This window comes from Macaca thibetana, chromosome 3 (genome assembly GCF_024542745.1).
Source record: "Macaca thibetana thibetana isolate TM-01 chromosome 3, ASM2454274v1, whole genome shotgun sequence".
In the NCBI taxonomy this organism is placed as follows: Eukaryota; Metazoa; Chordata; class Mammalia; order Primates; family Cercopithecidae; genus Macaca; species Macaca thibetana.
The window spans coordinates 159,806,389-159,827,672 of NC_065580.1; the positions used below are offsets into that span (position 1 = coordinate 159,806,389).

The 21,284-nt window shown below is 45.6% G+C and overlaps 1 protein-coding gene across 1 annotated transcript in view; it reads right to left on the bottom strand.

Annotated features, from left to right (window-relative positions):
* Window positions 1–16,553: 16,553 nt before the first annotated feature.
* The window catches only part of TTC3 (tetratricopeptide repeat domain 3), a 111,373-nt gene continuing 106,642 nt past the window's right edge, over window positions 16,554–21,284 (bottom strand). The window contains exons 44-45 of the mRNA XM_050784613.1: window positions 19,333–19,425; window positions 16,554–18,216 (exon numbers count right to left, since the gene is read on the bottom strand). Of these exons, the coding sequence (XP_050640570.1) occupies window positions 18,142–18,216; window positions 19,333–19,425 (168 nt within the window). The 3' untranslated portion in view covers window positions 16,554–18,141. The remainder of the gene's footprint in view (window positions 18,217–19,332; window positions 19,426–21,284) is intronic.

Genomic DNA, 21,284 nt, shown 5'->3' on the forward strand with positions numbered 1-21,284 from the left:
AAAGTACGAAGACAGAATTTGTACCTATGTCTGTTATATCTTGTCTGATTCTGGGGAGTGCCAGCTTGATCGGGACCAAGGGTCAGGATAATACCAAAAGATTATGGTTTACTGTCATCTGCATCAACGGTCATTTCCCCAAAAGATGTTTTTGGTTCCCTTTACAAATGTCCAGCTGTGGTAGGAGGCTGAGCATGAAGACTTAAGGAGAAAGCAACTCAAAAGAAAAGCATTACTGAGAGGTAGGGTTTGGTCAGCAAAGGCCCCATAAAGTAGGGTGTGGTCACTTCCTTTCTCAAGGGTCACTGTCTCCCACCTGGGTCAAGGACTAGACCTTCAAGAACTAGACCACAACCTCTGGGTCTTAAGTGAAAGGAAGGGGACCAGCTTTTCTGTCTACAGATGTATAGCCTCTGATGGGGCCACCTGGGGAGGCTGGGCCAAGAGCCCAGATGTACTGCCTCATGGTACACCAAAAAAGGATGCACCCAGGCTTAGCTGCAGAAAGGTGAGAGAAAGGAGCAAAAAACTAAAATCTTAAATATTCATGTTTGTTTTAAAACAATTTTCGACACCAAAATGTATTAAGAGAACACAAGTCAAAGTCAAATTCAAAATCCCCTACATGGCTGGGCACAGTGGCTCACACCTGTAATCTCAGCACTTTGGGAGGCTGAGACAGGTGGATCAATTGAGTCCAAGAGTTTGAGACCAGCCTGGCCAACATGGCAAAAACCCCTCTCTAGTTAAAAAAACACAAAAATTAGCCGGGCATGGTAGCACACACTTGTAATTCCTGGTACTTGGGAGGCTGAGGTATGAGAATTGTTTGAACCCAGGAGGCAGAGTTGCAGTGAGCCGAGATCGCGCCACAGCACTCCAGCGCGGATGACAGAGTGAGACTCTGGCTCAAAACAAAAAAAACAAAATCCCATACATAAAAAAGATAAACTTAAGAAGTAAGTGTACTTTTACCACCGTTTTCCTTTATATCTGGTAGCAAATACATCTTTTTTAATCCGTGGAAACTGCAAAAATCAATTACATGCATAGCAACAAAGAAAATCACAATTGGCCGGGCGTGGTGGCTCACGCCTGTAATCCCAGCACTTTGGGAGGCCAAGGTGGGTGGATCACGAGGTCAGGAGATGGAGACCATCCTGGCTAATATGGTGAAACCCCGTCTCTACTAAAAGTACAAAAAATTAGCCAGGTGTGGTGGCGGGCGCCTGTAGTCCCAGCTACTCAGGAGGCTGAGGCAGGAGAATGGTGTGAACCCGGGAGGCAGAGCTTGCAATGAGCCGAGATCGTGCCACTGCACTCCAGCCTGGGTGACAGAGTGAGACTCTGAGACTCTGTCTCAAAAACAAACAAATCGCAATACAATTTTAAGTAGCAGTTGCCCAAGCCACATAATCTACTATGCTACAGTACAATAAGATTAGAAATTAATACCAAAAGAAAAATGAAACTTAATATAGCCACTTGTAAGTTTTATAACATACTTCAAGGAGCAAACCAGAACTTTAGTGGAAATGAATATGCTTATAACAAAAGCTTTGCACTTTGGCCAGCGTTGCAACCAGAGGACAATTCCTAGTCTTAAATCTGTTTGTGTTGCACCAGAGAAAATGAAAACTAATGAGTTAGACATTCAGATTAGAAGTCTAGAAGAACTAATTCAAGAGGAACGGATAATGATAAAAGCAAGAATTAACTGAAAGCAAAACACTGGAAAATTCATTGTCTGTGAGTTGGTACTTTGAAAAGACTACTTCAGTTGGCAGATCTTTAATAGAGCAAAATAGAAAGAGAGAAAAACAAATCTATAACCCCAGGAACAACTTCAGATAAAAAAACAGAGCCTGAAGAAAATTAGAGAACTATAGCATGGACCTTCCCTGTTAACAAGTTTGCTAACCTCATTAAAATGCGCAGTGACTCTGGAAAAGGTAAACCACCTGGATAAAATGTTAGCCTGTGGAAGAAACTGAAAAAATTGTTGAAGAAATAGCACTAAAAAGGTGCCAGACCCAGATGGTTTTACTGGAGGTTTCTATCAAACCTTTAAGGATCAGATAGTTCCTCTGCTCTTAAACTGTTGCAGGCTACAGAGAAAGATGAGAAGCCTTCCAGTGTATTTTATGAAGCTGGCATATCCCTTATGTCAAAACCTGACCTATCAGTTGGGTTTATGTTTAGCTGTGAGTTGAGATTCACACTAAGGGTGGCTTAAAGAAGACTCACATAAAAGTCCACAAGTAGGCAGTCCAGAGCTGGCATGGCAGCTTGGAGCCGTGGTCCTCAGTGACACAGACTACTTCAGCTCACTGTGCCACCTTTTCTAGGGTGTGGCCCTCTTCTTCATGGTCTAGGATAGTAGCACCTAACTCCAGCCATCTCATCTACATTCTGGGCAGCAGGATGGAGAAAGGGATGAAGCTGGGGGAAAGTGGGGTGCAAAGACCAGGTGCTGGCTCTCTATGAAGGAAGGTTTCCAGATGCTGCCACGTGAAGCTTCAGCCTGTATCTTATAATCAAGAGCTTACCGCCATGGCCACACATAGCTGCAAAGAAACAGTATGTATCCTGTGTAGTCACTTGCCTAAAAAAAAAAAAAAAAAATTAGGTTTTAGAAAAGCAAAAATTGAAAACCAGCAGCATTGCCATATTGATGAAGCAGAGCAAACTACAAACCTGTACCACTTAAAATATGTATGCAATAATCCTAAAGAAAATATTAGCAAGTTGATTTTTCAGTGTATTAAAAGATCATGACCAAAAAGGGAGGTTTATTTCAGGTATGCAAGGACAGCTCACCACTAGGAAATCTGTTACTACAGCTTATCACTTTACTGGGTTGAAAGAGAGGACACGCATGATACTCCTAATGGACACCATGAAGTATATATTCTTTTAAGTTATATTTTGGAAATTTCAGATGTATACAAAAAGAGAACCATATAGATTATGTTGTACTCAAAAGGCACCTATTCTGTTGAGATGTATCTTTGAGATACAATTCATAAATCATAAAATTCACCCATTTAAAGTGTACCGTTTACTGGTTTTTAGTATATTCAGAGTTGTACAACCATCACTACAATCTAAGTTTAAGACTCCTTTTTACCCCCAAAAGAAACACTGAACCCATTAGCAGCCAGTCCTAATCCCCTTCTCCCTTCAGCCCTAAGCAGCCAGTAATTTACTTTCTGTCTCCATAGGTTTGCCAAGTCTGGACATTACCTATGAAAGGAATCACACTATGTGGTCTTTTGTTACTGGCTTCTTTGACATAGCATAGAGTATTTAAGGGCAATCCATATTGTAGCATATATTAGTACTTCATTATCTTTTATTGCCAAATAACACTCCATTGTATAGATACACCATATTGTGTATAATCATTCATCAGTTGACAGACATTTGAAATTCTTCCACCTTTTGACTATTAAGAAAAATGCTGTTATGAACACACAGATATAAGTTTTTGTATCAACATATGGTTTTATTTCTCATATATATTTATATCTAGGAGTATAATTTCAGTGTCATATGGTAGCTCTGTGTTTAACTTTTTTCTTTTTTAAAGAGACAGGGTCTTGCTCTGTTACCCAAGCTAATTTTTAAAATTTTTTCGTAGAGATAGGGTCTCACTGTATTACCCAGGCTGGTCTCAAACTCCTGGCCTCAAGTGATCTTCAAGCTTGGCCTCTATAAGCTCTGGGATTACAGGTATGAGTCACTGTGACCAGCTCCATCTTTTTTAGTAAATCTTACTTCATCAGCCAAAATTTCCACAGCAAGTTTGAATAATAGGAAACATAATCCTGCAATAATAAAGTATTAGAGATAACTTATTAGTTTTTAGAGCAAATGGGTTGAGGAGTTAGAGATTGGAGTTTGAGGAGGCTGAGATGGCTGGAGTTTGAGAATCAGAATACTGGAGAGGAGAAATTGAAATAGAAAAAGAGCTCCTGAAATCTGAAAGCGGTTTATATTAAGGTTCTCTAGAGGGACAGAACTAATAGGCTTAGGAGCAAGGAGAGCCAGTCCAAGTTCCAAAACTGAAGAACTTGGAGTCTAATGTTTTAGGACAGTAAGCATCCAGCATGGGAGAAGGATGTAGGCTGGGAGGCTGAGCCAGTCTCTCTTTTCACATTTTTCTGCCTGCTTGTATTCTAGCCATGCTGGCAGCTGGTTAGATTGTGCCCACCCAGATTAATGATGGAACTGCCTTTCCCAGTCCACTGACTCAAATGTTAATCTCCTTTGGCAACACCCTCACAGATACACCCAGGATCAATACTTTGTATCCTTCAATCCAATCAAGTTGACACTCAGTATTAACCATCCAGGGTCCCCTAGAATCTTCTAAAAACTTAGTTGTACATGTGCATGGCAAAACTCAAAAGGGTAGGGAGAAGTACCAGTTGTCTGAAAGCCGAATCATTCCCAGAGATAACAGTGCCAGGATATATTTGAATTCCAATCAGCCAGAGTGAAAAGACTTCACTGAACACCTGAGGCATTCAGTAAGGATTCCAGACGGGTCACACCTAAGTAGTAGGGCTAAAGTAATCCTCGAATAAAGGCCATTGTAAATCCATCCCAACACATTTTAAAAACAAGCCTTGAAAGGATCAAATTGATCGGCAAGTTTAAATGCCACCCAAAACAAATTCAACACTCTATAAAGGAAGCCACAAAATGCAGACACTCAAGAGCATACCACACAATATCTAGCATCCAATCGAAAGTACTAGACACTTCAAAAAGCAGGTGCATGTGATCCATAAACAAGAGAAAAATTGGTAAAAAAAAATCCAGAAGTGGCAGAGATGGTCCAATTGGCAAACAAGGAATTTTAAAAACAGCTGTTGAAGATGTGCTCAAGTATTTGTGGCACAATGTGGATGTGATGAGAAAACAAATTGAAGATATATTTTTTAAAAACCAGATTCCTAGACATGAAAGTTCTGAAATGAAAAATTGTTTGGATTGATTTAATATAATAACTCATGGGCCCTAAAGGATGAAAAATCAGTGAATTTGAAAAGAAAGCAATTAACATGACCCAGACTGAAGCACAGTGGGGGAAAAGACTAAAAATAAGTGAATGGAGGAACAAACAAATGAAGGTTCAGTGACCCATGGGGCAATAGCAAGTGGTCTAACGTACAGATAACCGAAGTCCTAGAAAAATGTTGGATGGGGGCAGAAAAATTATTGAAGAAGCAATGACTGAAATTTTTCTAAACTTGATGAAAATGAAAACAGTCATCATTTTTCATCAATATCAATACAATGTTGTGGTAGATAGATGTTCAGTAGGATAAAGTAGATTTGAATGTGCTAATATGGAGAGATCATATATATTAATAGTATAAAGTGAGGAAAGCAAGGCCTAAAAATAACACATGTAGAGGGATACAGAGAAACAGATTTTACGTCTTTATTTCTAGTGCTTTTACTTTCTGTGCTATTTGAATTTTTACCTTATTCATGTATTTTTTAAATTTAAAAAATAATTTTTAAAAATGCAATGTATTTTCATGTTGGGGACTGTAAACTGGTATATATATGGACATATGTATACACATATATGCATTTCACATGATATAGATTAAGGGATCCAGAGAAATTTTTTTTTTTCTTGAGACGGAATTTTGCTCTTGTCACCCAGGCTGTAGTGCAATGGTGTGATCTTGGCTCACTGCAACCTCCTTCTCCCAGATTCAAGTGATTCTTCTGCCTTATCCTCCTAAGTAGCTGGGATTACAGGGGCCCGCCACCACGCCCAGCTAATTTTTGTATTTTTAGTAGAAATGGGGTTTCATCATATTGGCCAGGCTGGTCTCGAACTCCTGACCTCAGGTTATCCACCTGCCTTGGCCTCCCAAAGTGCTGAGATTACAGGCATGAGCCACCGTGCTCGGCCGAGACATATCTTTTTTTTTTTTTGAGATGGAGTCTCGCTCTGTCGCCCAGGTTGGAGTGCAGTGGCGCCATCTCCACTCACTGCAAGCTCCGCCTCCCGGGTTCACGCCATTCTCCTGCCTCAGCCTCCCATCTTTTTAAAGGTAAAGTATTGTCACATTGCTCATAGCATGTATGATTATCAGCTTACACAGTTCATCCTAGAGAACCTGTTTGAAACAAAAGAAAAAGTGAAAACTCAGAGTACTTAGGAAACCAAGAGCAAGAAAATGAATGAGACCTGTGAAGAAGAGATTGTTTAACTCAGAGTCCCTGGGGTATGGCCTTCACATGCTTAGGCCTCTCTGTCACCTATATCTGTGACCACTGGTCCCTGCCCACACTGGTCAGGGAAGTCCGTGTCCAGATGAAGCCACTCAGGCTATAGCAGAGGGAGGAATGATGAAGGCCATTGTCTTAGTCCATTTGTGCTGCCACACAGAATATCTGAGGCGGGGTCATTTGTAAAGAATAGAAATGTACTGTCTTACAGTTCTGGAGGCTGGGAAGTCCAAGATCACAGCACTGGCAGGTTGGTTGTCTGGTGAGGGCTGCTCTCTGCTTCCAAGATGGCCTCATAGTTGCAGCCTCACTGGTCCCTAAAACTAATAAGTGGCTTTAGCAAAGTTATAGGATATAAAATAAATATACAAAAACCAACTGCTTTTCTATATCCCAGCAATGAACAATCAGAAATTAAAATTAAAATAAACATCGTTAACAGCATCAAAAATAGAAAATACTTAGGGATGAATTTCACAAAAGATGTGCAAGACTGAAAGATGTGTACACTGGAAACTACAAAATATTCCTGAAAGAAATTAAAGAATGCCTGAATAAATGGAGAGAGATTCCATATTCATAGGGTGGAAGATTGAATTGTAAAGGTGTCAAGTTTCCCTATATTGATCTATAGATGCTTAGATCAAAATCCAAGCAGACTTTTTGGTAAAAACTAATGTTAATTGTAAATTTATATGGAAATAAATGAATAGTCAACAGCAAAACTGGAAAAGAACAAAATTGGAAGACTTACACTACATGATTTCAAGGCTCCAAGTTGAAATAACTGGTTAACTATACGCAAAAAGAAAGTGAACCTCAATCCTCATGATACAGCACGTACAAAAATCAACTAGAAAATGATTATAGACCTAAATGTAACAACTAAAACTAAAAAACTTTGAGGAGAATAATCTTATTGCCTTTGGGTGGTTTGGCAGGTTTCTTTCCTTCTTATTTCTTTCTCTCCTCCTCCTCCCCACCCTCTCCCTTCCTCCTCCTCCTCCTCCCCACCCTCTCCCTTCCTTCTCCTCCTCCCCTCCTTCTCCTCCTCCTCCCCACCCTCTCCCTTCCTCCTCCCCACCCTCTCCCTTCCCTCCTCCTCCTCCTCCTCCCCTCCTCCTCCTCCTCTCCTCCTCGTCCTCCTTCCCTCCTTCTCCTCCTCTCCGCCTCCTCCCCACCCTCTCCCTTCCTCCTCCTCCTCCTCCTCTCTCTCCTCCTCCCCTCCTTCTCCTCCTCCTTCCCTCCTCCTCCTCCTCCTCCTCCTCCTCCTCCTCCTCCTCCTCCCCTCCTCCTCCTCCCCTCCTCCTCCTCCTCCTCCCCTCCTTCTCCTCCTCCTCCCTTCCTCCTCCTTCCCTCCTCCTCCTCCCCCCGTCCTCCTCCTCCCCCTCCTCCTCCTCCTCCTCCCCTCCTCCTCCTCCTCCCCCCTTCCTCCTCCTCCTCCTCCCCTCCTCCTCCTCCTCCCCTCCTCCTCCTCCTCCCCCCTCCTCCTCCTCCCCTCCTCCTCCTCCCCTCCTCCTCCTCCTCCCCCCTCCTCCTCCTCCTCCCCTCCTCCTCCTCCTCCTCCCCTCCTCCTCCTCCCCTCCTTCTCCTCCTCCTTCCCTCCTTCTCCTCCTCCTCCTCTTCTCCTCTCCTCCTCCTCCCTCCTCCTCCTCCTCCTCCTCCCCCCCTCCTCCTCCTCCTCCCCTCCTCCTCCTCCCCTCCTCCTCCTCCTCCTCCTTCCCTCCTCCTTCCTCCTCCTTCTTCTCCTCTCCTCCTCCTCCTCCCCTCCTTCTCCTCCTCCTTCCCTCCTTCTCCTCCTCTCCTCTTCCTCCTCCCCTCCTCCTCCTCCTCCCCCCTTCCTTCTCCTCCTCCTCCTCCTTCCCTCCTTCTCCTCCTCCTCTCCTCTTCCTCCTCCCCTCCTCCTCTTCCTCCCCCCTTCCTTCTCCTCCTCCTCCTCCTCCTTCCCTCCTTATCCTCCTCCTTCCCTCCTTCTCCTCCTCCTCCTCCCTTCCTCCTCCTCCCCTCCTCCTCCTCCCCTCCTTCTCCTCCTCCTCCCCACCCTCTCCCTCCTCCTCCTCCTCCTCCTCCTTCTCTTCTTCTTCTTCCTTCTTTTTTTTCCTCCTCCTCCTCCTCCTCCCCTCCTCCTCCTCCCCTCCTTATCCTCCTCCTCCTCCTCCCCTCCTCCTCCTCCTCCTCCTCCTCCTCCTTCTCTTCTTCTTCTTCCTTCTTTCTTTTTTCCTCCTCCTCCTCCTCCTCCCCTCCTCCTCCTCCTCCCCTCCTCCTCCCCTCCTCCTCCCCTCCTCCTCCCCCCTCCCCTCCTCCTCCCTCCTCCTCCTCCTCCCCTCCTCCTCCTCCCCTCCTTCTCCCCCTCCTTATCCTCCTCCTCCTCCTCCCCTCCTCCTCCCCTCCTCCTATCCTCCTCCTCCTCCTCCCCTCCTCCTCCTCCCCTCCTTCTCCTTCTCCTCCTCCTCCTCCCCTCCTCCTCCTCCTACTTCTCCTCCCCTCCTTCTTCTGAAAAAAAGAGATGGGAGGGTCTTGCTGTGTTGTCTAGGCTGGTCTCAAACTCCTATACTCAAGTAATCCACCCACCTTGGCCTCCCAAAGTACTGTATTACAAGCATAAGCCACCATGCCCAGCCTTGCTGATTTTTTTAAAATAAAAAAGAACAAAGTATAAAAATAAGAAAATACATTGAACTTCATCAAAATTGAAGACTTTTCCTCAAAATTTCAAAAGACTGTTAAAACATACTGTTAAGAAAATGAAAATGCAAGCCACAGACTTGAAGAAAAATTACAAAACACATCCAACGAATGATTTGTACTAGAATATATAAAGTACTAAAAAGAAGCAACTGTCCATAAGACACATTCACTCATGTGCCCTGTCAGTTTACCACTGCCATGGCAACACCTGGACATTACTTCCCCTTCCCTGTGGCAAGAACTCAATGACCCAGAAGTTACCACCCTTTTCCTAGAAATTTCTGCATAATCTGCCCTTTAATTAGCATATAATTAAAAGTGGCTATAAATAGGACTGCAGCACTGCCTCTGAGTTGTTACTCTGGACGCACTGCCTATGGGGTAGCCCTGCTCTGCAGGGAGTAGCACCTCTGCTGCTGCTATGCACGGCCGCTTCAATAAAAGTTGCTGACTAATACCATCAGCTTGCCCCTGAATCCTTTCCAGGGTGAAGCCAAGAACCTTCCCAGGCTAAGCCCCGATTTTGTGTCTCACCTGCCCTGCATCAGCCTCATGAGCTAACATGAAGGGGACACCCACTGCAGCCGTGGTATGAGGGCGAGCAGTAGTAAATGGGGGTTCCAAGGCTTTTGCTGCCTGTATGCCTGAGAAGGTTTTGTTTTGGCATGGGAACCTGAGCTGAACCTTGGGGGACAAGTGGGTTTTGTATTAAGGGGAAGAAGCAGAATGGCTAGAGGAGAGAATTGGCTTAGCAAGTGCAGATCCTGACATTTTCCAATTACCTGACCTTGGGGAAATCACTTAACCTTTCAGGTTTATTTCCTTGTCTGTAAAATGCAGGCAAGAGTAATCTCTGCTTCGTAGGGTACTTGGGGAAATTAAATGCTGCAATGTTTGTGGACAGGTAACATAGTACCTGAAATGGCCATTAGTAAATAGCATGTTGGGAGATGGTGAAGAGCAGGGCTGGAGTGAGGGGCTTAAGGAAGGTCACATGAAGGTGGGAATTCAGATTCAGAGGCCACCACAGCCAGCTTTTGGGGTGTGGCTCTTATTCTGGAGCCTGAGTTGAGTTTTTTTGTGTTTACTGAGCAACTAGTATGTGCAAGGCACATTCATTTAATCCCAGTGCTCCAAGAGACTAACTTTTGAGGTCCCTGCTGCAGGGAGCAAGGCTGTGGCAGGGGGAGATGGGAGCTTGGGAAGGGGTTGCGGGGCTGGCTCAGGCTCCAGTGAAACCAGGTGTGAGGAGGTCAAGTGAGAATGAGGCTGATGGCCTGGGGCGGGTAGCAGTGAGGGCAGGTGCTTGGGCCAGGACTGGGGATCCATGGGTGCTCCCATGGCCCTGCAGGGTAGACCCACTGGCAGGCCTGACTAGGTCAATATGAAGCCACGGGAGAAAGGGGGTGGGGGTGTTGGAGGAAGCAGGGGCTCTGTCAGGCCCTGATGGATAGAGTAACACAGGTGACATCGCAGCGGAAATGCCCCCTACCTGGCCCCAGACCAAGTCCCCAGAGTCTAAGGCCACATGCGGAACTAGCATTTCATGAGGCTGATCAACAAGCTGCACTGCCTGCCGGATGAATCCCTGAGCTGCCAGGCTCGGGCCACTACCCCCCTCCCATCCCCATCCGCCCCCTGGGAATCTCCACCTCTGTACAATCCCCCAATCAAAGAGCAGCTCTGGCCTCCTCGGGCTCTGGAAACACCCTGCCAGGCATTGCTCCTCTGGCTTCTCTGCCTGACTGCCCACGCCCCCTGCCCTTACCTCCTCCCCCGTCCCTCAGGCTGCACTCAGATGACGCTGTCCTGGCTTCTGTCTAAACCTGGGTCAAGTTTAGTCAAACAGACTCCCTCATCCCCTTCCCAGCTCCATTTTCCCCGGGATCACCCGTGACCTCCCATGTATTGTGCGACTGTAGATGACATCCGTCTCCCCTCCTGCGGTGCTGAGGCCTTCCCTTGTCTCTTCTGTCCCCCTAGAACAGTGCAGTGCATGGGAGACCGGATGAATGAATGGATGAGCTAGTGAACAGGTGAATGTATGGAGTTCAGTGGCCCATCCAGATGACCAGGGCTGCATGGCTCACCCCAGAGATAAAGCCAGATGTACTGAAGCCCCCGGGTAGAAGCGAAGGTAGAGAGGAGCCAGCTGAGGACACCAGACCCCTCCCCTAGGAGAGGTCCCCAGTCGGGGAGGGCGGAGGGGGGAGCTGGACAGTCTTCTGAAGGAAGGGGTAAGGCACTGTGCCTCAGCTTTCAAAGGTCTGGCAGTTTCGAGGTGGTGGCAGTTTGGAAACTGGAAGCAAAAGCGATGTGGACTCCAATGAGGCCCCAATCAAAGCCGGAGTCCTGCTGGCGCTGGGGCGGCAGCCGGCGGCAGGAGGCACAGTGTGATCTGTTCAATGGCTTCCTCTTTTCAGAGGCCGCTGGCTCACCCCACGGGAATGAGGTGGCACTTCAGGACATGAAGCTTGGAGCTGGTGGCAGATTTCTTGGAACTGGCGGTGGGGAGATCTAAATTAAGAGCTTTCTATCACACCAAATAAACAGAAACTGAAATAGAAGACTGAAGGAATTAGGCAGAATGCCTTTATACATAACTTCTGAAAAATGGAGGGTGGGGGAAAACCCAGAATGGTATTTATGCACTGGAGTCCCAAGGTATTTGTTGAAAACAATGACAGGTCTGTTTGACACAAAGGCACATGTTACAGAGAGCAAGCTTGTCTCTTTGAAGTGCCTGCCACGGGAGCCCTGTAACACATACCAGCTGCTCGTTGCGGAGGCTCTCCTGGCAAGGCCAAGGGACCGGCCCCAGTCCTTCCTCTGGGAGGTAAGATGAGTGACCTCTGGCGTGGAGGTGTCCTCCCGGTGGCTTCTTGGGCACTCCTGAAACAGACCTGCTTTGCATTCACATGCACCCTCCCAGGCAGGGCCTGGCCAGAAGCAGGAAGGGGCCTTCCTTGGTGTTTCGTAGCACAGGACCTGTTGTGGCAAGGCTGGGAGTGGCTCCCAAGGAACCGCTAAGAGGCCGATGCAATGACAGACTCGGCCTGTCTCTGGGGCAGAGACGCTGCAGAGAGCAGTGTCTCCTTTCCAGGACGGCAGAGAACTGGGCAAGGCCAGGCGGTGGCAGGGGAAGTGAGGACCCTTGCCAAAGAGCAGTGGGAAGGAGCTCCCTCAGCAGAAATCATCCCAGCAGGGTTTGCTCAGTGCCTGAATCACCATTTCAAATGTGAAATGAGAAAGGTATCAAGGACATCTCCAGCACCATCAGACCAGCAGAACTCCAGGCTTTACCAGCTTCTTCAGGGAAGCAAAGCAGCATTTGCCAGTGACTGTGGTGTAAGTCCTCCAAGAGTGGTTGATTTCAAGCTACCAGCGTGACCCCACTAAACACAGAGTTGGGAAGAGTTGCATTATACGGTATTTCCACCATACAGATACTATAGACCTCAATAACCCCAACATAATAAGCTGAGGTAATCAGGAGTACATTGGTTTTTGATGTGAGTGTATTTTTTTGTTGTTGTTTTTTGAGACAGGGTCTCACTCTGTCCCCCAGGCTGGAGTGCAGTGGTGTGATTACAGCTCACTGCAGCCTCTCACACCCCAGACCTTCACCCATGCCCCGGAGAACAGCAAAACAGGTCCCTGCTAAGTACAGGGTCCTACCTGCTAGAACCAGGACACTTCAAGACAACTTAAAATACCGTGTGTTGGTCCGTTCTCATGCTACTATAAAGAACTACCTGAGACCAGGTAATTTATGTAGAAGAGAGGTTTAATTGACTCACAGATCCACAGGCTTAACAGGAAGCATGGCTGGGAGACTCAGAAAATGTACAATCATGGAGAAAGGTGAAGGGGAAGCAAGCATGACTTACATGGGGGCAGGAGAGAGCGCCAAGGGGGAATGCCACACACTTCTGAACTATCAGATCTCATGAGGACTCGCTGTCATGAGATCAGCAAGGGAGAAATCTGTCCCCATGATCCAGTCACCTCCCACCAGGCCCTTCCTCCGATTCGACATGAGATTTGGGTAGGGACACGAACCTAAACCCTATCACCCTGCCAGCAATGTTTTAATCTATATTTCCTTGGTGATGGATTTTGAACAAATGTGGCTATCCAAATGCCTACAAACCATCTGGATACTTGTGAAGTGCCTATTCAAATCTCTTGCCTATTTCTAATATATTGTTATCTTTTTCTTGTTGAATTTGTAGTTGTTTGTACATTCTGGAGGAGTCTTGTTGGAGGTGTGGATTACCAACGTCTTCCACTTCATGGCTTGCCTTTTCACTCTCTCAATGGAAACTTAAGAGTTCTTAGTGCAACAAAATCCAGTTTATCAACTTTTCATTCTTGGAGCTAGTGCTTCCTTAAAATCTTTGCCTATTCCAGGGGCAGGAAGATTGTCTGTTTTCTTGTAGAAGCTGCATTATTTTGCTTTCCATATTGAGGACTGTGATCCATTGGAAATTGACATTTGTATATGCTGTGAGAGGTCAAGCTTCATTTATTTTCATATGGAAATCCCAAATTATTCTTGGTTTTTTGAGACAGGGTCACTCTGTCACCCAGGCTGGAGTGCCGTGGTGCAGTCTCAGCTCACTGCAACTTCCGCCTCTCAGGCTCAAGTGATCCTCCCACTTCAGCCTCCCAAGTAGCTGGGACCACAGACATGTGCCACCATGCCGGGTTAATTTTTGTATTTTTTGCAGACGGGGTTTCACTATGTTGCCCAGGCTTGTCTCGAACTCCTGAGCTCAAGCAATCTGCCCACCTCAGCATCCCAAAGTGCTGGGATTACAGACATGAGCCACCAGGCCCTGGCCCCCAAATTATTATTCTTAAGTAGCTAAAAGTCTTTTTTTGCCTTGATGGTTTACCAATCTGACTTGATTGACCGATGACTCATTAGGATTTTCTAGTTTAAATTGTTTAATTTCTGTATTCTTGCTAAGTAATGTTTATCTTTTTTCACCTTTAAAGGGAGAATAGGAAGAGACAGTATAAAGTGGAGGCGATGGGCTGGGCGCAGTGCCTCATGCCTATAAATCCCTGCACTTTGGGAGGCTGAGGCAGGTGGATCACCTGAGGTCAGGAGTTCAAGACCAGCCTGGCCAACATGATAAAACTCTGTTTCTACTAAAAATATAAAAAGCCAGCTGTGGTGGCATGCACTTGTAATCCCAGCTACTCGGGAGGCTGAGGCAGGAGAATTGCTTGAACCCAGGAGGTGGAGGTTGCAGTGAGTGGAGATCGTGCCACTGCACTCCAGCCTGGGTGACAGAGTGAGACTCTGTCTCAAAAAAAAAAATGTGGAGGCGATGATGGAATAAGTGGGAACAGTTCTCACCCTAAGCCAGGGAGTCTGGACTACACACCTCCACTACAATGAGCCTTGCCCGGCCACACCAATACTCCAGGGCAACCTCCCAGTGAGCCCACCACAGGGCTCTGATCCTGAACCCAAACTGGATAGGAAAGGTTGACTCAAAACTGCTCAGTCAGGTAACCTGGGAAAGCCAAAAGGTGAAATGATCCATTGCTGTAGAATCACGATACTCCTGAAGTCAATTCAGGGAGATCTCAGGAACAAAGCTGTTATTTTCCAAAATCACTTCGAGGTGATTTGATTTCTTCTTGCTCTTTTCACCACTGGATCGTGTTCCAGTGTAGGCCACACTGAGGAAGTGGAGGAAGTGGAGTTCCTCACCTAACGGAGGCTTTCCTACTGTACCATCCTTACTCTTTCCCATGCAATTTCCAGGCCCTTAATCTTAGTGTTAGTTATCAGCTCCGGTTATCACGAGTTTGTGTGCAGGCACTGTGCCAAGCACTTCACCAGGAATTTACTCATCTGTATACCTTCCCAGCTTTTCCTTCTGAGCCCTTCTCATTGCCTCAAGCTACGTTATGTATTTGTTTGTTGGTGTCTACTCAACTGAAAGACATGTTTCATGGGGTCCTTGTCTCCTTCACTATTGTATCAAAACATCTAGCCTGGCGCCCGGCGCATGCGTGGTAGGTACTCAATGCACACTTGCTGAATGAATGAACCAGTTTTCAGTGGTGCCTATGGCAGGCCTTGCCCATTCTTCCCAGCAAAGCACATAAGGTATATGGTGACCAAATGCGGACCTCTCCTCTCAGCCAGTCACACCAGTGTGAAAAAAATAAAAAGGAACTAGACATGATGGATGACCATTTTTACAATTATTTTCAATTAAGTGTGTTGCACAAGTGTTTCAAATACCTAAACATATTTCCCATTTCTTTCATGAGGTCATACTACAGATGGTTTTTGGTCCTCATTCTGACCAAGCATCCTATCACTTTATGGCCTCTGCTTTTCAGCCTCCCGAGTAAGTACCTCAGGCGGACAGAAGGAACTTCCATCTTTGCTATTGTGTCTCCCACTGTTTCCTTTAATCCCCTTCTCCAGTCATCTACAAAAACTACTCTAAAATAGTTTTATTGCTTCAGTCTGCAGTGTGTTGATCACTTTAACCACCTGCTGCCACTGCGTGCGTGCGCGCGCGCGCACACACACACACACACACACACACACACCACCCACCCACCCTTTATCCATGGCAGATACGTTCCAAGACCTCCAGTGGATGCCTGAAACCACAGATAATTCCAAACCCTACATATGCAATGTTTTTTCCTATACATATGTACGTATGATGAAGTTTAATTTATAAATTAGGCATAGTAAGAGATGAACAACTAGAACTAGTAATAAAATAGAACAACTACACTGTAATAAAGATTATGTGAGTGCGGTCTCTCTCCCTTAAAATATCTTATTGTACTGCACTGTACTCGCCTATTTTCAGACCACGGCTGACCGTGGGTAACAAACTCTGGAAATCAAAATCACTAATAAGTGGGGCCACTTCCGTAGTCTTAAAACCGTAGTGACATTTTGCATTGCTGGGGCACCACTTCAATTTTATATCGGGTTATCCATTACTCATAACATAGATTAAGCAGTTCAGCAGGGAAAACTAATCTAAATTCTTAAGGAATAGTCACTGCTTTAAATTAAATGCCATCAGACTAAAAATTTGTACTGATAATACTTTGAATACACTTGAATAAACAGAAGACAGATTGTGAAAATGTGCTGTCTTCAAACTCGAGTGCTCAGCACACCCAGAAGCCCCCCTAAAGAGGAAACCCCATCGACAGCCTCAGCGGCCCATAAATCCACAAATGCCTCAAAAAAAAAAAAAAAAAAAAAAAAAACCAAGGAATACAGTTTATCTTCAACATCTTTGTATGTATTCACATGAAAACTCCCTTAATGTGGCCGTAAGAAGTAAACTCTATCGTCTCTGTGTGAATGCCATTCACACATTGAAGCAGTCGATCTTATGCAGGCACAAAGGAAAGTTCTGGCCCAGGCCCTAAAACGCCCTGAGATCCCTGGTCAGACTCCTCAGACACAGCGTGGTGTGGCTGTTCTTTCCTGATGAAAGCACTCTTAAAATGTTAGCATTACATACATGTCCTGAGTTTTCCAGGAGAATGCATTTTTTAAATTATCTAAGAAAGAATGGACAAGAATGACAGTGAACTTCTCGTTTTAGAATGTTCTTTATTCTGACAGTTGTTGGACAAATATAAGGCATGTTCACAAGTATCTGAAGTTATATACAAAACACACTCATTGGACGATGTTCCTCTTCTCCTTTTGTACTTGCTGCTGCACACTGATCCTTATGCATGTTAACACCCATAGCGCTCAATTCTTACGAATATGCGGACAATGTTTTGGGGGCCACCATGGAGAATGTTTCAAACTAGGGCGTGAGCTTCTACGAACTAAGTCACTAAGACATCAGAACTCATGGTGAATAAAGGCAGAGGAAGGTGACCAAATCAGCTCACAAACTCATGACTCCAAGTATCCAGTGGAACAAAGAACACATTGAAAAACATTTTTTGATCCTTCATGTTGGATAGAAATGGAATGTGTCCAGAATTCATGGTTCTATATTTACCACTGTATAAAACTCACAAAACAGTATCTAATTTTTCATGGTTTCTAATGCAGTTACAGTTTTGTTTTAGGCCACAGTAGAAGACTGCATGCATACTTTACACAAATGTCAAACACAGAGCGACTGTGACACAGACACCTCAGGGCTGTCTAAAGACACAGCTTCTCTTTTTGGGGTGGGGTGGGGAAGGAGAAGGGTGGTGGCCGTTTCCACACACAGCCTGTTGTGTGCTCAGCACGGCTGGATGTGGATCCCAAGCACTTGCTGGCTGACTCATGAAAGAGGACAGAAGCTGCTGAGGAGGGCAGCAGAGTTCAAAGAGCAGGCTCCAACCGGGGGCTGGGGTGATGGACACACAGCCTCCATTCCAGGGGGAAAAAGTCTTAGTCGATACTAATCAAAAAGTGTTAATGATTTTTGAAAATCAGATTACATCTATAAAAGATGAAAAGTAAACACTTAAAACAATCTATCGGAGGAACATAAAATAATAAAAAAATCAAAAGCAGATGGGATTTCACAAAGAGGAGATTTGAATCTTTTGGTCTAAATCAGCCAATATTTTAACATTAACTATAAATTATTAAAATGTAGTTTGCTTATGCCCATTCTTAAAATGCAGAATCTTTGAAGAAAAATATAGGCATATTTTCAGGAATACAGGCTCTTGTAAAAAATTTAAAAAGTATCATCTCTCTTGCGGAGCTACTAGAAAAGGTTTTTCAAAAACAAAAGGGGAACAAACGTGGGGTGCTTGGACATGTTAGGAATTCTTATCACTAGAATACTGCTTCGAGGCGCTCACAGTACTTTCCAAAAGAAGCCACCCACCTCAAAGAGCCCTGCGCAGCCCCAGCGACCCACGAGTGTGGTAGCCGTCATTTTATTAGCCACTGCTTGGCCATCATCAAAGTATTCACTCAGAGTGGGGAAATTACTTAATCTCAACGATATTAATGATTTCCATGTATTTAGCTTTGTGACACACAATGCACAAGGGTCTTCAAATGTTTGTTTTTTACACCAGTGGTGGCAGGAAATTGTCATTCTTCTGATTCAACACCAGTACTGGTGGATGACGCTTTAGTGAAGTGTGACTACCTAGAGGAGCAGGAAGGCGGCTCCTGATTCTCACCGGGCCAGCCTCTTCCAGAAGTGCAGGCTACTCTTGTGACAGGAGATCACGACCCTGGCAGGCCGGGCAAGTGCTCTGCCCTTTAAGCCACTGCTTAAAGCACTGAAAAGGAGAAAACAAAATCAGAAGATGCCTTCAGGACCACGAGGAAGCCTAGCTCCCCTGTGCTGCTGGGCTCCTTGGCAGGCGTAGCTCACTTGCCCTTGGTCTCTTGGGCCTGGAGCTGCCCAATATTCAGGGACACCAATGCCCGCTCCGGCCAGAGTGTGGACGAAGCCCCAGCTGCAAACCATCCCACCTCAGGGTCAGATCCTGAGTGCTGGGCCTCCAACCTGGCCTCAGAGGGTGGCCTTGCCCTAAGCCCCGGTTCCAGTCTCGGCTCTTCCACTTCAGCTGCGCCAAATTCCAGAGCCTGGCATTCTCGGCCCTATGACCCAATCACTCATTCTTAGCCCATCCCTTGGCCTGGCCTTGGCCCTTGGCTCTGGAACAGCCCTCCAGCCCGCATGCCATACTCCTGCTGCTGCTGCCCACACTGCAGAGGCTGTGGACAGCCAGCCGGCCCAGACATAAGACCCTGTACCCAAAGGAGGCACACCACACCAAAGAGACTCAGCAAGTGGTCTCAACTCCTTTCAGTGAGAATGCTGTATTGATCCCATTCCAAGGGATTAGTAAATCCCCATGGCAGAGACCTGATCTGTTCTAACCCAGCAGCAGGGGTGCACACAAATGCTCACGGTACCTAGAACACCATGATAGTTCACACACAGATCCCAGAATGGTACAAGCAGGACTGTCCCCAGGTCAGGCAGAAGGGACACAGCTAGGTTTAGTTTTTCTCCTCTAAAATGTTAAATTGACTTTATATACTACACTGAGTCAAAAAAATGGTTTCACTGTTTCTCCATTTAGTCAGGTGTGTAAGAAATCACCTTTCAAGGAACCAATACTGCTTTGAATCTCAGCAACAACAAATGGCTGAAGCTGCCATTCCCCTCTCCCCACACGGGATGGGAAGGACAGTCTGCGGAGCTGCCCCTCCGGCAGCGCTAGTGTGTGGACAGGGAGGCACTGAACAATGACATGGGAGGTTTGCAAAGAAAACGGTTTGACAGCACAATAAACACTGATGACTAGAAAACAATTCCTTTCTTATTTTGAAAATACTTGATGGTCCCAATGCATGCTGTAAGGATGGCCAAAAAGAGCTCTTACCCCTTTGTGATACTTGTGCCCACATTTGAGCACACACACGTTTTTTGATTTGAACACCTCGTGGCATATTTCACAGGAACTTGCACCCGGTGCCTGTGGAAACAAACACACCTGAATAATAAAGAATAACGACAGCTGTTTTTATGACAAGAGTTCTTCCTTCAAACATCTTCTGCCACAAAGGGTGGCAAATTACTCACAATTACAGCTAAACAGTCTGAGGAAACAACTTATTTTTTAGTAGCATTTCTTAAGAAAAAATATAAAAATACAAAAAGAAAAGTATACTTTTAAAGCTCTAATTGCCTCAGAGAAAAAACTGTTTTATGTGGCTAAAAGATTCCCAGGTGAAGATTACCATACTTAAAGTACAGTACGGGATAATCACATGGCATGGTGTGAATTAATCATTCATCTAATCGTCTAACAGTTGAGGGTGGTAAATTCCAACACATCCACACAATGGGCTATTGTGTAGCCAAAAGGGAAATCATGACGGAAGCCCATAATCCCTGACATAGAAAGCTGGCCCCAAAAGCCTGCTGAATGAAAGCAGCTAGCAAGACAGCATGTTATCATATATAACTCACTTTTTAATAAAGAGGCTGCGTGTATACATACATGCCTAGACAGAGTTAACAGTGGTTGCCTCAGGGTAAGGGAGATTTAATCTTTTTCTTTACAATTTTCTAGTTTCTATGAGCATGGATTACTTGTGCAAATCAAAACAAAACAAACGGATGGCTCATCCGGCAAACATCCATGGGCAGGGACGGTGTGGGGTGCTGGACGCAGAGATGAATGGAGGGCTCCGGCCTCAGCAGCTCACAGTCTGGTGAGCACAGACAGTGCTTTCGATGTGAGAGCAGACCGGAGTGTCGCCTGGGACTCCAAGCACAGTTCTCACAGCACTTACCCTATACTGCATCATTAACTTCTATTCTAACTCACTGCCTCTTAACTCTGAGCACCTTGAAGGCACAAAATGAGTCCCATCTGGGTCCTTAGCAGGTGGTGGAAAACCTAGCCCAAACTCATGCTCTAAAAACCCCGGCTGAGGGAGCGGGCGAATGTGGGCAGCCCTGGCAGTGGGATCAAGTTCAGGGAGTAGTACTGGGCGCACCACCCGAGGACTGAAAAGACCTTGAACTGCTGTCCAGGGTTTTGCTGTCTCTCCCAAGGCATGACTTGGCCCAGGAGGAGATGGGACAGATGCTGCAGGAGGAGGATTCATGCCCCTCCACTGCTGCCCATGACTCGAGGGTCAGGGAAGAAGAGGAAGTGCCAGACCGGGGAAGAGCCAGTGAAGGCCTCTCCAATGCCCAGTGCAAAGCTCGGAGCCAGGTTTAGTTTGAAAAAAACATACATTTAACTTGACAGTTTTCTGTTTCCTAGAAAAGATGGGCACAGTATACTTCTAAGTAAAAGAAAAAAAGGACAACCACAATTTAAAAAAATGGAAAACAACCAAAAAATCCAGCCCCTCAGAGAACAAAGTATGACTAGCATATTCAGTTTTGACTAATTCACATATAAATGTTCAAGAGTTTAGAAAAATATATATCAAAGTGGTAATACTGATTACAGGGTAGGTTTTTAAATGCCTTTTTTATTTGTTATTTTCTATTGTATGTAATACTTTGTAATTTAAAAATTAATACTTTTAGCAAACTATGGTTATCAAATTAGGTCCCAGCTTGAATACATTTTTTCTTTCTCATACACTTTGGTGAAGTTTCAGTAAGTCAGCTTTTGTATCTTCATTACTACAAACATCCATCATGAAGCAAAAAGGGAACTCTTCTCCAGGAGATCACGGTCTACCTTGGGGTGGGTGTGGCCACACAACACATTGACTTGTGTGCATGCACACCCACACGTGTGACTGGGAATTCTGCCTGGGTGAAGAACCACAGTGCACGTGACCCATCAGGGAAATCCCCGGGAGAGGA